This window comes from Pygoscelis adeliae, unplaced genomic scaffold (genome assembly GCF_000699105.1).
Source record: "Pygoscelis adeliae isolate BGI_AS28 unplaced genomic scaffold, ASM69910v1 Scaffold5, whole genome shotgun sequence".
Taxonomy (NCBI): Eukaryota; Metazoa; Chordata; class Aves; order Sphenisciformes; family Spheniscidae; genus Pygoscelis; species Pygoscelis adeliae.
This window is the reverse complement of record NW_008824753.1, coordinates 915497-932263: the sequence shown is the minus strand read 5'-3', so window position 1 is coordinate 932263 and position 16767 is coordinate 915497. Positions and strand designations below refer to the sequence as shown.

Below are 16767 nucleotides of genomic sequence, written 5' to 3'. Positions count from 1 at the left end.
AAGAGGCTGCCCAGGGAAGTGGTTGAGTCACCATCCCTGGAAGTATTTAAAAGACGTGTAGATGAGGCGCTTAGGGACATGGTTTAGTGGGCATGGTGGTGTTGGGTCGACGGTTGGACTCGATGATCTTAGAGGTCTTTTCCAACCTTAATCATTCTATGATTCTAGGAAACTCATCCAGGGACACTGGAGAGATTTTATGAACAAGAAATCGCTTTTATAAGAAGCCATGAGACACTTTTTACTGCAGCCAAGGCAGAGCATTTAACCAAGAACATGAAAAATGAACAACAAAACCTGGCAAACACATGCCAAACGCAACAGATGTCTGGCACTCAACACTTTGGAGATAAACATAAAACCCTGTAGGACACTTGAAAGGGACTGGTTTTTATGAAGTGCTTAACACCCAAATTCAAAAAGGACATAAAAAGTTGTAGGCAATACTTACATCTATCGAAGAGGCCTCACACACTGAGCACCCAAAAATCAACAATGTACTTAAAATGCATGCTGGTGTACTACAGATTTAAATTGCTTTCTTAGCTTCATACCCAAGTGCTTCACACTCAAGTGCTTCACTTAGCCCTAGTGACTCCTCTTCTCATATCCTCTGCTCTGGACAATGAAGCCGCTGCTATTTTAACAGCACCTGTGAGATTATGGGTCTCTCAACACATCCAGCTTCAGAAATCCAGAGGGGAAAAAAATAAAAAAAAGTCATGTGTTTCCAGCAGCCTGAAGGTTGGAAGTTTCCCTTCTCTCTCGCATCCTGCCTTCCTCAGCCATGTGGTCCAGCCAGCACAGAGTGCCACAGGAACAAGGACCTGTCTGAAGACTCTTCTGTGGGTCACCTGTTCTACTACTTCTCCTGGGAACTGCAGAGGCCCTCAGGCCAAAATCATCACAGGAAATGTGTGACCCTTATTGCCTTTCTCAATCAGGGTTATGGGGTGCCCTTCAGGTTTTTCAGTGTCTTGGTTTTCCTCCTTTCCTCCATGGCATAGCAAGGCGGTTTCCAGCACTCACACAACTCACCCAGTCCTCCCTTGTTCCTAAATGACCAGGACAGCTTAGGAGGACCAACACAGTTAGTTTTGTTTCATCAAGAAACAGGAAGCTGTAGCAGTAGGCTGTCATACCAGTCTCAACATCAAAATAGAAACAGGCAAAGAAGCAGAAGTCCCCTAGCCTGCGAGCACACATCCTTCCTGCACCAAAAGGAGGGGAAAAGCATCGTACAGGCAGGGATGGCCCCCTGAGCTGGTCCCAGGGTGAATAGCACTGCAGGAACAGACATCTCCAGACTCAGGGAGATGGGTGCCTCAACAAGGGCACCGGGTCCCACGTTGAGGTCGTGCTGCCCCGACACTCTACCTCCAGCAGCATCCAAGAGCACTGCCAAGGAAAGGGGTGTCTAGCACAAACCTGCAGTGATACATCCCAAAAATACTCTTCCAGCAATTTGCAGCCAGGACCTTCCTACGCCACAGTTGTTGTTTTCAGCCTGGCCTTTTGAAAACAGGCTTTATGCCACCTTTTTTCCCCAGCAGTTTAAAAGCAAGTTCATTTCAACACTAAGTTTTTCAAAGGATTAAAAAAAAAAAAAAAAAATTAATGCACACTAAAAGTTCTGTAACTTGAGGCTATTTTGGGTCATGCTGGATTTGCCACACTCTCTCTGGTCCACACACGCTTCTTCCACTTGCACGCGGAGGACACAGCATATTTTAATCAGCAAATACTGATAAAACATGCACATTTTATCAGACAAGGATCTCCAATTCATGCAACACATTTCAAGCAAGACAAGTGCTAGAAGCTTAGCAACAAATGTATTCAATATCAAACAGGTCTAAAAGACTCTTGCAGCTCTGAGACAGAAAAGCACTAGAGCATCCTTTGGGATGCTGGTTGAAGAGCATGGCATACTATGAATGTATAGCAGATAGTCCGGCTTGTGCAAAAAGGACTTTGGTGGAGCTGAACCAAGATCTTGGTGGCTCACCATGAAAAAACAGCCCTCAGCCTTATACTGAGCCTAACTCCCTCAGCTGCGCTTTACATCATATAACACCTTGACTGTTGTCCCTTCCAACCTAAACTACTCTATGATTCTATGAAATGAAACCCCATTGACATGCCAGGCAGCTTGAATCTTCGCCTTTCTAACCCCGGGCTATTTTGTTGTTCATACCTAGGCTTTGACCACAGTTGTGAAATAGGTGGCCCAGCCTTGCAATGTGCTAGCAGGTATATACCCTGTTTTGCCCTGGGTAGAAGGAGAGGCATTTGGATTCCAGCACTGCTAATCCTGCCCTGTCTTACAAAAACAACTGGGGAGGAGGGGACAGAAGTATCTCAAGGGAGAAACCTGCAGACTGCAAACGGCTTGGAAAAAGGGAGCAAGAGCAAGGCAAACCCTCAGGGGACACACAGCCTCGTGACTCAGTGAAACGGCCCCTCACCATCACTCCTATTTGCCACATGTGCTACACATGGGAAAAGATCCTGTGAACTGCCAAAGGCAAGGTAGCATGCAATGACTGCAGCACGGCCAGGCACAACCCCTCCTGCAGGTTACATACTCTATCCCCAGGCCTGGGATTTCCCTAGCATGGAGGAAAAGGATCCCACGATAAGCAGCTGCCCTGCAGTTTCTAAGGGCCCTTCTCCTCACTGGTAATGTCATGGCCTTTTCCATCACCCCCTGCTCCCCATGCACTAAGCAAGGTCACAGCATGCACCAGACCTTCCAGCTAGATCCCAGGTTTATAGCCTATACCAGCCACAGCCAACTTGCAAAGCATTTTCTTTCCCATCACATCTTGGAGTGACATTTCTAGTTAGAAACACCTTAAATCATCTATCACAGCAGTATCAAGGCTCTGCCTCTCTGTCCAGCTCATGCTGGCTATCCTCACGAGCAGGGCTGACCAGATTTCATTCAACCAAGCCCCCCATGGTGGCTGAATGAGTGACCCCGACTCCACATGCTGCCTAGCTCTTGTCACCTAACTGTGGCCCAACCTTTCTTTTCTCTAAAGGAGTTAAAAATGCTTCGTCTCAAGACACAAAGGCTCCCCGCTACCTGAGTGGTACCATGCTCCTGCTCCAGGTCACTGTGGTGCCAGTCCCATCAGTGCATATGTTTTAGGAGAACAGGGTGTCTTACTCTCGGCAAAACTCTCTAGCTCCTTTATTCTGAATCAAGCACAGCATATCATCCACGTCATGTGTGGATCAGCCAGGAACCCAGAAGTCAAAATGGAAGAGGTCTGGGTGAAGACCTCAGCTGCCCATGGAAACAGCTGCATCCCACTTACCCAAACACCTGCTCAAAGCCTGCCTCAGCACTGAGAGGCAGACACACACATTTGTCCTGTAAGGAAGTCTTTAACTCTCGTGGTGCAGGACATCTACTGACAGGCATGTCATGTTTTAATGGCTGAAACATCACAGCAGTGATTGCTCACACAGAACGCCAAATATGTTGGAATGCTGGTCTGATTTCTTCCATGGGCCACTCTCAGTGGTGGTACAAGGCGTGGCAACTTGGCACCCTTTTGTCTTCCCTGCACAACCTACTAAGCCCTCACTTCGTAGGTGGTGGCAAAGAGCTAGCTGTGCTCCTGTCTACTGCGGTACGCCAGGGCCCGCCGTGTTGTCTGCTGCAGGGAACAGACCCACTGCTTGGCAGAAGTGAGGAGCAATGAGGACATCATTACCTTCCACTGTCCGAGCAGAGTACAGAAGAGACACTATTTGAAGAGACAGAAAGTCACAAACAGCTGCGAGCCGATGAGTCACACAGACATATGTTAGCTGCTACTTTAAAAGACTCCAGAACAAAAAAAATTAGGTACATGAAAAAACTAGATCCTCAACCTGTGTCAGTCCACAATCTCCACTGAAGTTGCTGAGCCACTGGTCTGCAGCAGCCAAGACTGACATGGTATGTTATGGGAAGTTGTTAAACCAAGTAGTCGTGGCAGAGCTTTGCATTTTCAGTGAGGCTCCACCCCATCACTGCTGATGGGAAGAGTCAGGATCATATCCCAAGCAGGCTGTTTTCTAACTACTGTGACTGAGGACTGGAGACAGTGCCCTTTGCTGGCTGTCTCTGGAGAGAGGTCTCGGTCTGAAGTGAGACACAAGTGTCCTCCAAATTGCAAGGGAAATATCTTGGTGAAAACAGCATTAAATACTCAGGGTCCAGCCCCTCTCAACTGCTCAGCTAGCATCTTTTACTCACATTTAACTCACATGAACCAACCCCCACTTGCAAGCTAAGCAGATGATTTTATTCCTTCAGCATTTATTTGCAGGTTAGCTGCTGGGCAACGCTGCAAGTAGTGCCCTTTGTCAATTCAGATTCACTACCTCTCTAAAAGTATTTTCAAGCTACAAAAGGACAAGAGGGATAGTAAGTTTGGGGTCTACTGAACTCGACTTGTCATCTGTTCAAGCCAGAAAGAGCATAACAGCATCCTGTTGGATGCTGAGGACAAGTGTCCTCCCAGCAGCTGTTTGAGCAGTGATCAGTGCCATTGGGTTCCTCTCAAATATTTTGCCTACAAATTCTGGATCTGCTAACCTTGGCTTAGATCTGGGACTATTTTTAGAAGCTTGAATAAAAAGCAGTCATCCAGTGGAGTGCTTTTCAATTCCTATTTTAGACATTACATCCTTAGCCCAAATGTAATCACCAGGTGAGCTGTTCAAGGTCACTCATATTTCAGTCATCACATCACCCCATTCCACCTTTGCCCTGATGTCTCACCAGACTTGTCCCAAGAGCTGGTATCTTTTAAGTGGAACGTGAAAGGTCTGCATCCCGTACTCACCCATCTTTGGAGAGGTGATGCCGGAAGAAGTCATTGGCTGCTAGTTTGATAGCCTTTTCTGGTGTCACTAGAGTCAGGTTCACTGCAGCCCCTGGGCAAAGAAAAGAGGAAAAGGCCATTGGAGAATGAGAATAAAGGAACCATTAACTGGATCTTTCAGGAATGTGCTGTAACTCCTGCTCAAAACCAAGGACTGATGAAGAAGAGCTCCCAGTGTACCAAAGGGGTTTAGAAACATGAAACACCATTGGAAATTAATAGGATTTCTGTATCCCAACACCTTGGGTTTTTGAAAACATCCCCTGATGTGTTTCTACTCCATTTGCAATATGTTTTTTTGTAATTTCTTTAGCTTCACTACTACCTCCCACCACGCATACATGCATCCTCTTCTCTCATCCAAGGATGCATTCCTATGAATCCAGAAGGATGCGGACCAGACCTTCAAGAAAGGAGTACAAGTTGGATTAATAACCAGTCCCAACTCCTTTGCAAATATTTTGTGATGCTGAGAAGCAAAAGCCCCCCCGCCCCACCTTCTTGCTAGTGTCCCTGCCCCACCACCACCAAAACCAGAGCAGCTTGCTTACCAGGCAGCCCAGAAAAGGCAGAGCCAGTTGATTTCAACCAGCCTCCAGGTCTTTCAACTGGCTTATCTGCACAGAAGTCAGACAGCTCTAGACCAACCCTTGGAGTTAAGGGGCTTCCCTTGTCTATCACCACTGGGTGTCACCCTCAGAACAGCCACTGCTGAAGTGGCTTTTTGTCCACCACACACTGCAGCGTGCAGAAATTCCCCTCTGAGCACTGTGGCAAGGCTTGCCGGGGGACCTGGGGTGTAAACAAGCCTTGGCTCCCCCACGCACTGGAGTGCCCTTTTGTCAGGAGCAAACAAACAGCAAATCCCTGTATTGTGCCTGCCACAATGAAAGGTCTGCGTGGCCTGGCCGGCTGCTGTGGGCCATGGACACCGGCATTAGTGCAACACAGCAGCTGGGAGGCAGCTTTCAAGCTGCCCTGGGGGAAATGGGGTGAGGGGACGGCCAGTCCCTTCTGAGCATACTGGGTTTTGCACCATTAGATTAATGCTCCAGAACATTCTCCTCCCTTTAAATCTTATGGCTCAAAAAGTCCTCCAGTGGATGACCGCAAGCTCTCCCTGCCTGCACTGAAGCATACTGAGCTCCAAGCCCTCTGGAGAAGCTTCACTTGAGACTTGCTAATGGCCTATGAACACCTTTGCAAGGACAAACACAAATACTAGGGCATACCTTTTGCATTCATGCTTGCTGTAGAGATTTAAACAACTTGTCCCAAAGCTCCATTTTCCAAAGAGAAGCAGACAGAGAAGCCTGCACTCCCACTAGGCTCTGAAGACCTGGCAGGGTTCCTTTTCAGCAGGTTTGAACACAAGTTGACAGGAGTTATAAGGGCTCAACACACCTAAAGAAAGGCAACTCAATCCTCTGTTCCTCAGGATGGACTCTTCTCCCTCCAAAAATTATTAAAGAACTCTTAAATTACACATGGAAAGACATAGGTTTAGGGGGACTTTCCTCAGATTAGGAAGCAAAGTCGCAACTGGGACTTCTGGGGACCAGTACAACCGGGACCAGGACATGGAAATCCTTGGCTCCACGTCCTCTGCTCAGAGGACACATGTCCATCATGTGGGAAATCACAGCAAGAAAACAGACAGCCTTTGCTGGGCAGCCCAACACGTCTTCCCCCCTTCTGACTGTCACGTTCAGATTTTGCAGAAAATAGAGAGTAACACTGCCTTGTAGCAAGCTAAGCCAATGCATTCATTCCACACTGGCCATGACATCCAATAAATGCCATCATCTTCTACAGGAGCCAAATTAACTACCCAGGGAGCAGGGCAGCCCTCTCACACTCCTGGGTTTTTGCAAACTTTTAAGTGTACCAGCGATTGCCCTGCTTCAGTTTGATGTGCTTCCTACACATCATGTCCCCCTGCCATGGCTCTTGCATGGGATGAGAAGCCACACAGACATGACCCTCATGCTCTACCTCCACCTTTTAATGTCAATCATATCAGGATCTACAAAGCAAATCCACACAGCCTGATTTTTAAGTGGAAGTGGCTACCCGTGAAGTGTTTCCTCGAATGCCAAATTGAAGACAACTTCAACCCCGCTCCTAATGGCTAGAAAGTAAAACACCTGTACATTACTGACATGCAGCATGAATAACCATTTCCTTGGAAAAACAAGGAGAGAAAGAAAAAAGAATAAACCCGCTACTCTAACACCAGTGCAAAGGGTTCATTGAAAGAAAGAAAACAAACTGCAAACCATCAAGCAAGAAAGGTAAGTGAGAAATACGCTTCCACATGCTGACCTCCTCCAGGAACCAAGAGGCTTTCACAGCAATTTCTTCTTCAATTGCAAATAAAATAGAGGGTAAAAACCACACAATATACAGAGAAAAGTTAATGAACCTGGGTTTTCTCCTACATCTTTTGATATTTTCAGTAAAGCTGCTTAACAGAGAATGGATAATCCCTGTCCTCAGTAATCCATAACAGCTTCAATTCACTAGAGGAGGAGAAATGAGATACTTCAGCTGCTGGCTGTATGCTTTCCACGGCATTTTCCACCTTTTTACAAAATCTCATAGCTCTTCAATTCTAGCTATGCCAATAATTCCATTTCCTTCATTAAAGCTAACCTTGGCCTATAGGCAATGCTACATGTACCAGAAGCAATGACAGACAAACAGAATGCAAAAATAAATTGCAATCATTAAAAAAATAAGTGTTTTGAGAAGAAGTACGGAAGCACTACAAAGAATGAATCAAGTAGAGACAAAATCAGCTGTTTGCCAATTGAACTTTTAAGTGCCCTCTTTTCACTGAGCCTTGGGTTTTGTTATTAAAACACATTTCTCATAGAAGCCCTTGTATACCACCAGCAACCTACGTAACAGGGGGACTGAATCATCCCCAGTGCGGCACTGGTGCACGTGGGAGGTATTATCAGCAGAGGCCAGGGAAGGCTGCCATGCTACTGTAGCTAAACTGCAGCTAACCTCCAAATGTCATCAAACAGCAAAGGGCATTTCCCCAGCCTGGTCTAGGCCTTTGACTTCCACCACCTAGGCTAAATGGCTGGTCTGCAAATAGCAGTGGGACTTTCCAGGATGCGTGCTGAGATCTATAGGTGGCTTCTGGATGGACTGCAGCAGGGAGTAGAGAGCGCACCCCTCCAAGGTCCTTTTCCACTGGTGTCCACATGGTCCAGGAGCCCACAGGCACCATGGATTCATTTGCCTGGCATCATGTCTGAAGGCAGCACACCGTCATCCCTTGCACACAGACAGGGCTAGACAGCACAACCCAGCTTTGATGCACTGCTGCTACCTAGATGTTACGGAAAAAACATGAGAAGAAAAACCTCCTCTTCTTCCTCCCCCAAACAAACCCAAGAATCCCTGTAACTTTTGGGGAAGAACTTGAGAGAAATGTTGGGATTGCCTTCTACATCACACAATTCACTATGGGCTACTCATACAGAGCAAGGACTGTCGCCCACATGCACCCCTGAAGAGATGATTTGCAGAAAAGCATCCTACAAGCTCAAGCCTCTCTCCTGTCTGCACTGAGGAGCTTTGATTCACACGTGAAGGAGACCTGAAGTCACACAGTGGGAATTGCTGCACCCAAGCAGACCCTTTCTGTCTTCCGACAGAGGCCAAGTGCCCTGTAGGGACGACTGATGCGCTTGTGACTCCTCCATGGGGCACAGCAGCTGCCACTTTAGCACATTAACATATAATCCTCCCAATCTCATCTTAAAGGCTGAAAATAAGAGCTTGTGAGTCATACAGCAACTTCTGCTGAGGAACTGGGACATATGGAGGGAGCAGGAACCAATCCCACCATCTGATTTCCATCTTCCCCTGTCTGCAAGCCTGAGCCAGCTCTTTACCTTCTTCCCAGAAAAGTACTCACATTCTTCAGGAATCTTGGATGTATTTTACCCATCCATCCTCTCCCCGAGAGGGAGGGAAGGGCTGCTAACGTCAGCTCACAGAACTGAGGCACAGAGACCAGGACTGCTGTCCTTGGAGGACTCACTTTTGCACCCTGGCCATGAAATATCTATAAATTTCTGGAAGGAGCTGGAGCTATTCACAAAAGCCCTCTCCAAACCCAGGTCCCCATTTAATAGTCAGAGGTGACAAGTAAATTCAAGCCACTATGAGCTCCCTGAACAGAGGGGGTACAAAGTTAGTGGGACATGGGCCAAGCTGACCAGACTCATAACGGCTAGGAAAAGCAAGAGCTATGCAAAAGCCTCTGCACCCTTTGACATTTCTGCTTGGGAGTCAAAAGTGGCCTGGAGAGGTACATCCCCTTCACCACCCTACGCCTTACAGAACTGAGCTCTCTCTCCCAAAAGCCCTGATGGGTCTTACAGTCTCCCCTGTAAGTTTCCAGGAACAGCTTCTTCCTTCTGCTCCCCAGCAAGCAGCCTGCCACTGCATATTTACAGCCAAAGTTAATGCAGGCTCCATTCCTGGCTAGGAACACAGAAGCAGCCAGCTTCTGGGAAAAATCAAGGGAGAACGCGTCACTGCTAGCATTGAAAATGGAGCTTGCCAGGGTTCCTCAGGGTTATTTGTCTTGTTGCCTGCTCCCAGGAAAGCTGGCACAAAGCAGCCAATCCACCCCCGGCATCCACCCCACTCCCCTGAAACGCCCACCAGCAAGTTGGGCAAGAGATGTTGCCTTAATAGCCAGTGCCTGCTCCCAGGACGGCCGGCCACAGCATCTGTGTTTCCTTAGGAGCTATGGAAGAAGTGGCAAGAGACACTACTGCTGCCAACAGCAAGGCACCAGCATCTCCAGACTCACACTTGAAAAAAACAAAGAGCAAGGACTCACTTAATCAAAGCAGTACTTTAATCAGGCTTTATCAGTGAATGAGTGCCACAAAGAATGCTATCTGAACGCCTCAGAGATAAAAACTGCATATTCAGGCAACTGAATACCAGTATATAAAATGAACCAGAGTTCAGCATCAGCTAAGCCAGTTGGACTGTGCTAAAAGCCAAGAAGGTATTCCACGTTTTCTTCTGCTACGAGTAAAGTCAGAATTTGGCCTGCTGTCCCTCTCTCCTCAGAATCTTTAAAAACTTTCAAGGATTTTGTGTTTAAACTAGAAAAGGTATAATGACAACTGAGGAACTCACTGTTGCAACAGACAGCCTAAGCCAAGGAGCCAGGAGATTTCTAGCAGGTTAGCACACAATGATGAAGCAGCTGAAGCTCTACCATGAGTCAACCTCTGATTTTCTTAGCACTCCAAGGGAGTTTTTTCTGGGGGCAGGTTATTTTTAATTTTTTTTTTTTTTTTAATTGCAGCTTATCTTATTGCTTGAACAAAGCACTTGGTCATGCTTGAGACACAGCTAGTTTTGGAGACAAGCTACCAGCTAGATGGGACAGCAGGCCTGACCACGTTGGTGGTGGGCTTTGTGGTTGATGATTGAATTTATGTCAAAGTAAGACACTTCAAGAGGTTTGCCACTGCCCCTCTGACAAAAGTTACCATGCCCAAGCTGGGAAACACACACAAACGGTCCGGAAACAAAGTCCAGCAGCTTCACTTAAACGGCTAGTAAAGATGAACTTCAGTAAATGGTAAAGGTTTGCACCAAAACAGCCATGGGGAGGACTCAAGCCCTCAATGGTGGAGAGCTGAGCAGACACCTGGCATTTTCAGAAACAGCTGCACCTTTCAGCATCTTAGGATATTGCTAGGTTATTGCTTTATAAGCCATAGAATGTGGGCTTTCCCTCCCACTTACGCACCAGTGCTTCCAATGCAAAAGCTGCATTGTGCCTGACTCAGCTTTACTTACCTCTGTACATGCCAAAGTAGCCTTCCGACCGAATTGTTTTAATGAGGCAGTCAGACCTGCAAACAAAACAGAGAGAGATAAACCACAGGAGCTCAGAGGTGGGTGAGAGCAGAGATAAACAAAGCAAATCTCTTGGAGTGGTTTTCATTTACGATCTGTCAGCAAAACCCTGAGCCGAGAAGGGAACCGCGTCAGCCGCTGAATGCGCCATTGTTCAGGCCTGAGTCCTATTTCAGCCCCTAATTCACAGGGGCTTTGAAACCCCCGGCTCACCCCGCACGCGCTGTCTGCTTTCTAGAAACACAAAAGGGAAAAATGTCACTGCAAGGGCTGTTTATCCAGGGTCCCCTGTGGCAAACGCGCATGAGATGCTCTAACAAGCAGATCCCCATGCACATGTTTTTAAATCCAGCTCTGGAAGGGAAAGAAGGGGGGCCAAAACCCCCAATGATGACTTGCTTGACTTACTCCATGAAATTCAACACAAGACACACAAATACTAGATGACCTGAACGCTCAGTCATCTGTGACCTCCCACGCAGACTAAAGCACTTACTTTTAACACATCGGGTCCCACAGCAGGCAGCGAGCGCTCAGGCTCTCGCACTGGGGAGAGTGTGGCAGGGTGCCGCGGAGTCCCGCTCCAAGGGGAAAACTGTCGCCTTCTTTGTTTCAACTACATTTACTGCAAATGGGAAAACTGTGCAGAGTGCCAGAATGGCTCAAAACCTTTCAAAGGCACACACACAACTAACAAATCCATAGGCGCAGTTCAGGAAGGCAGTGCAAATCCCCTGGCAGAGTTTCCCTCTCTGGACCACAGCTGCAAGAAGCCAGGGCACGGGCTGAAGGTTGCTTTGGGATCTTTGGGAAGGGACAGGTACTTGCCGTGGCCATAGGGGAAGGGAGAGGTGCACATGCATGCATGCGTACATAATTAAGGAACAAAAGGCTCTTAAGTAGTAATAAGGGAAGTATAGCTAATGAAAACAAGAATACATTTCTAAGAGATTTGACATCAAAAGGAGTAAACTTCATCTCCACTCTGTAGTAGTGCTGAAGTGGGAGAGAAGGGAATACAGATTTCCCTCGAGGGCCTTATGGCCCTACTTGAGCCAAGACTGTTTTAGGGTACCCCACGTTATTTGTGAAGAGCCCATCCTGCATTGCTGCCACTAGCAACAATGGGTTTCCCCTCTCTGCTGGGACTCCCCACATCCTTCAGGACCCTGTCTTTCACACACCCCACCCCAGCTCCTGCAGCTTGCACGCACCCATCTCGTTCTCGGGAGCAGCCCCCCCAACACATTTGCAAGCCCCTGAAATCTCAGGGCACCTTTCTCCTATCCCCCCCATCAAGCTCTTCCACCACAATGCTGGAGGCAAGGCATTTTCTCTGAGCCAGCGGTGCTGCTTTGAACAAGCTGCAGGAAGAGCTGCTCCCCACCATGCTCACGTAGCCCTGCTGCCTCACCATAAGGCTTATATATCACTCCCAGCCCCTCGAGCTGTGGCAGAGAGAGATGGAGCCAAAGGCCATGCCCAGCTCCTTTCTCTCCCTGGAAAAAGGGAGCCCACAGCCAATTAAAGTTATACATAATATACCTGGGGCAGCACAGCCCAAAAGCCCAGCTCTCTCCAGCCCTCAGGGCTGCTCCAAAGTGTCTTTGGCTCTTTCAAAGGAAAGGCTCCCCTGATGCCAAAGGTCTCTCGAGCTAAGCAGAAGCAAGGCATGCTGTCTTAAAGCAAGACAGCCAAAATTTTAAATGAACTTGCTGCCTTCCTGGGTGTTCAGCAGATATGTTTGAGATCTGGTATATGATGGGCATACAGTATTTCCTGAAAAATAAGCCCCCGTAACTGGGGAGCTCAGACAAGCCCTCCAAAATCCCTAGCTAACGTAAGGGTGTCTCTGAAGACATGCTCCATGCATGGTAACAGCATCCTCTTAATGCCTTTCCCTTGCTTGCTTAGGTAGGACACAGGATGGTCTGATGTTATCTAGAGGATATGTTATCCCCATTACTTCCTTGTCCCTGCTGACCCCTCGGCCCCCCAAAAGACCCTTTCACTTATCACCACCAGCTTTTTTTCTTACCACCCCCAGCCCACGCCCCCTTCCCCTACAGCTGCTGCCAATGCCAGAGAAACACCTCCAGCATTACTCATTCACATCCAAAGGCATGCTTTGTCGCAGACTCTTAGGAGGAGCCAGCTCAAATATACAGGGTAAATCCTGTGTATTCCTTAACAGCGCCTCATCCCACAACAACTCCCAGCTACGGAGCAGATCTGCACTCGACTGCTGGAGGTTAAAAGCCTCTCTCCTACTGAGCCCCCCCCCTCCAGAGATGAGGCATCCTGGCATGCACTCCTAAGGGGAGCCTACAAATCCTCCATCCTGCCCAAACTCCTGATGCTGTCACCTATCAGGTCAGGGGGAGAAGTGATCCTCAGGGAGGAGAAGCAATCCACAGCAGCGGCAGGAGCAGGACACAACAAAAAGAGAGGCAAGGCAAGACGGGAGGCCGAGTCCTGCCAGCATGCCTGAGCACACAAACAATGCAGAGAGCGCTGTAACTGTCAAGGAAAGCACTAGTCTGCCGTGGCACACCAGAGCCTACAACCTAAGCTCATGCATAATCACATGTTGTCGGATAGAGCAAGGAGGCCCGGAGACCAAAACCATCAACATACAGAGCACTTCCTTCCTATTCCCACTCTGCCTCAAATTCTCCTGGGCAGGAAAGAGGAAAACATTGGTGTGGAGGAGCAGAGAGCCGGCAACACTACTTCTGAGCAAAGTGGCAGGAGAACAGGACACACATCATCAGTCCCCATCCCTTCTCCCCCCTCAATGACACCAGTACTTTTAGAAAACTAAGGCCTGACTCTGGTTCCTAGTATAAAGCATCTTGTGCTGAGTGTGGTGCACATTCCCATAGCAGATACACAGCCCTAAGCATTCCACATAAACCCCAGGTGAATTTGGTGGGCTGGATATATTCATGCCTTCTTTTCCTGCAAGCACTTGATTTTTTTGGACACAGGACTGCCAGGGTAACTATAGCATGTGTCAACCTGTGCTCCTTCAAAAGATCTGCATGCAGTGCTCTAGACTGGGAATGGATGACTGCTTCCTCTTTTTAAAACCGTCACAGCAAAGGAAGGGATAGTAACTTCCGATATGACAGTCATGGAAACAGAAGAGAGCCAGAAATTCCCTCATGCACCTGATTGTGGCCCAGCAGAGAACCGAACAGGGCTCCTTGTGTTTTGGTCCTGAGCCCTGACAGCAGCGAGCACGCTGCTCCCAAGCAAGGGATGCAAACAGATGTACCCTCTGCAGAGATCTCGCTTGCTGGGCTCGGCAGCCTGAATAGTTGCTTTATTTCATTTATCTGCTCTAGCACAACTTGGTTCAAGATTGTGCCCTGGCTTTCCTGGGGACAGTCCAGTTCCTAGAAATGCTGAACTCACCTGAAAGAGGTAACAAAGTGGAAGGACTTCCCACCAAAAGCTGCGGGGGATGCTGCCCGTGCGGGCGGTACTCACATGCTGGTGTACATCCGCTGGCCATTCTGCTGGTTCTGCAGGCGAGTTTTTGCCAGGTCAATGGGAAATACACAGGTGACCCCGATCAGCCCAGCTATCCCTCCATTGATCAGCTTGGCAGGTAAACTGTAGGGGGCAAGATGCAGAGAAACAGATGTCTTAGCACTGGGATAACACCATTAATGGAGCTCTTTTGCATGACCAGAGTTAACACATCGCTGTGCGACAAGGCTGTCCCCCCCAACTTGAAGGGAGCTCTGCCTCAAGGCAAAGCTTGGCCCTTGCTGTACATACAGGGGAGGAGGGGAAAGCAGCACATAGCATGAGGACAAACCACCGATGGGTGGAGTGGAGCCAAACAGCTAAGCCACACATCACTAAGAGCAAGAAAAAACCCTGTTCCCCAGGACCCAAGGGTTTCTGTTGTCCCTAGAGGAGAAAAGACAGAGTGCTGGATTGTCTACCATGTGGACAGACTTAAGTTAGGGCCTGATGGCATCCAAGCCAGCAGGTTTAATGGCAAATGCTTTTCAGCACCGCAATCAGATATGCATCTAACGAGAGGTTCATGACATGTCAACTGCTACCATCATGTGGGAACAAGCCCAGCAGAAGCACCCAGCTGGCAGCCGAGGAGCAAACAGCTGCAGCTCCAGGAAAATGTTTCCAGACCCACTGCCCGGGGCGAGGGGAACACACGCAAACCAATAGCCTGGCAAAGCCACTGGACTGGTAGCCTGCACGGCCACAGATGCAGAGATGTGAGCTCATACATCTTGGGGAAATCAAAACCTTGTTGGCTGCATGGGCTTCCAAAATGCACGGCTTTTTCCATTTGCCTTTGTGTTCCCACAGGGAATTCTTGCAAGTGGCACTGAGTGAAAGCCAGATCAGCTAAACATGGGTTCCCAGCAAATTCAATTACGAAAAATGTACAGCACTTATATGCTCGATAAACCACTACACACAGAGACAAAGGAAGCCTGTTTGAGTCAGCTCCTTCCAATAAAGCACAGGACATGGCTCCCGGAACACAGGATGTGTCGGATATTAAACCGACGGCTGACAGCAGTCCTAGATTGCAGCTGGCTGAGCCAGCGAGGCTGAGTCCTCCTACAGGGGCAATGGGCACACTGCCTTTCATGACAGTGACATGATGCTCTGGATGGGGGCACAAACTGCATTACCCACTGGAAGCAGCAGCAGTGAGGCTGGCTGTGGCATGGTGGGGTGAGGCTCTGCAAACACGTTCCCTGCCAGTGGCATTGCAGAGTGCTCTGCGTCAAAGGGCAATTGCAGAGAGGATCAATAAGCAGCTGTGCTGAAAGAGCTGCCTCTCAGCTCCAGGCTTGAGGGAAAGGCAGGACACGGAGACTGAGGGTTTCAACTTGAGGTGTCCCTGGGGGAAGCAGGCAAAAGAGGGGTGGGGGGAAAAAAAAAAGTCTTTGCCCACAAGTGTTAAGCATGACCTTGACACTCCAGGAAACTCCTTTCAGCCTCCGCTCTCCTGCAGCCAGAGCTCCTTCCTCCTCAGCACCCGCACCGATACAACATACACACACAGCCCCAGGGCTGGCATAGCTGGAAGAAGAGGTGCCAAGGACAGGCAGACAGACCTGAGCTCAGCCCACATCCCCAAACAAGATGGTGCTGACAAAGATTAAATCAAGTACAGCACGTTAGGAAGGCAGGCCCAAATCAGTGCATGAGCTCAGCACAGGGCCAGACTGCAAGATCTCACCAGCTCGAGACTCTGTTGCCTCAGGGATCTTTGCACCACAGTCTGAGAAGGTCATAGATTTGCCTGCAAACTCCTACGCTCAACTTGTTCTCAGGACATGGGAAAATTTCAAACAGTAAGCTTCACAGCATGGCGCCCTCCTTATTTAACCCATAGTCACACTGAAAGAGGATGTTAGAGACCAGATAAAAGCGTGTCAAGATGGAGGCACCACTGGGAAAGAGGATGTTTCAAGACAGGATCACATCAGTCTCCCCAAATTCAGCTCTGAAGTCACTGCTGGCAGGTCACAGACTGCAAGGCACAACTGGTGGCCCTTTCCAGCCTCAGCACTGTCATCGCTTCTCTAAATGTCCCTGAAACACCCGGGGTAGGCAGACACTTGCCTCTCTCAAACTGTTCCAACAGTGAAATCATCACAGGGTTTATATCAGGTGGGAGTGAGACACAGACACATGGCAAACATCTTGCCAGCTGTTGCCAGTAAGTGCAAAAGATTCCCCAATTTCAGCACAGACCCCAGCAATAAAGGGGAATAGTCTGATGTGCCTGGGCAAGCCAAAAATTTGGGCAACGCAGGCTACAGAGAGCCTCTCACTCTGTGGGTGAGAAACCCTTGCTCAACACCCCCATCGCACCTGAATCCAACCATCCAGGCTCCCCCATGCACACTGTGGAGGGAGACTAGAACAGACGGACTATGCGGCAGTATCTGGCAAGATGCTGAGATCA

The 16767-nt window shown here is 48.6% G+C and overlaps 1 protein-coding gene across 1 annotated transcript in view; it reads right to left on the bottom strand.

Moving 5' to 3' along the window:
- The window catches only part of SLC25A22 (solute carrier family 25 (mitochondrial carrier: glutamate), member 22), a 29431-nt gene that overhangs the window by 10754 nt on the left and 1910 nt on the right, over positions 1-16767 (bottom strand). The window contains exons 2-4 of the mRNA XM_009323429.1: positions 14295-14420; positions 10740-10795; positions 4848-4938 (exon numbers count right to left, since the gene is read on the bottom strand). Of these exons, the coding sequence (XP_009321704.1) occupies positions 4848-4938; positions 10740-10795; positions 14295-14420 (273 nt within the window). The remainder of the gene's footprint in view (positions 1-4847; positions 4939-10739; positions 10796-14294; positions 14421-16767) is intronic.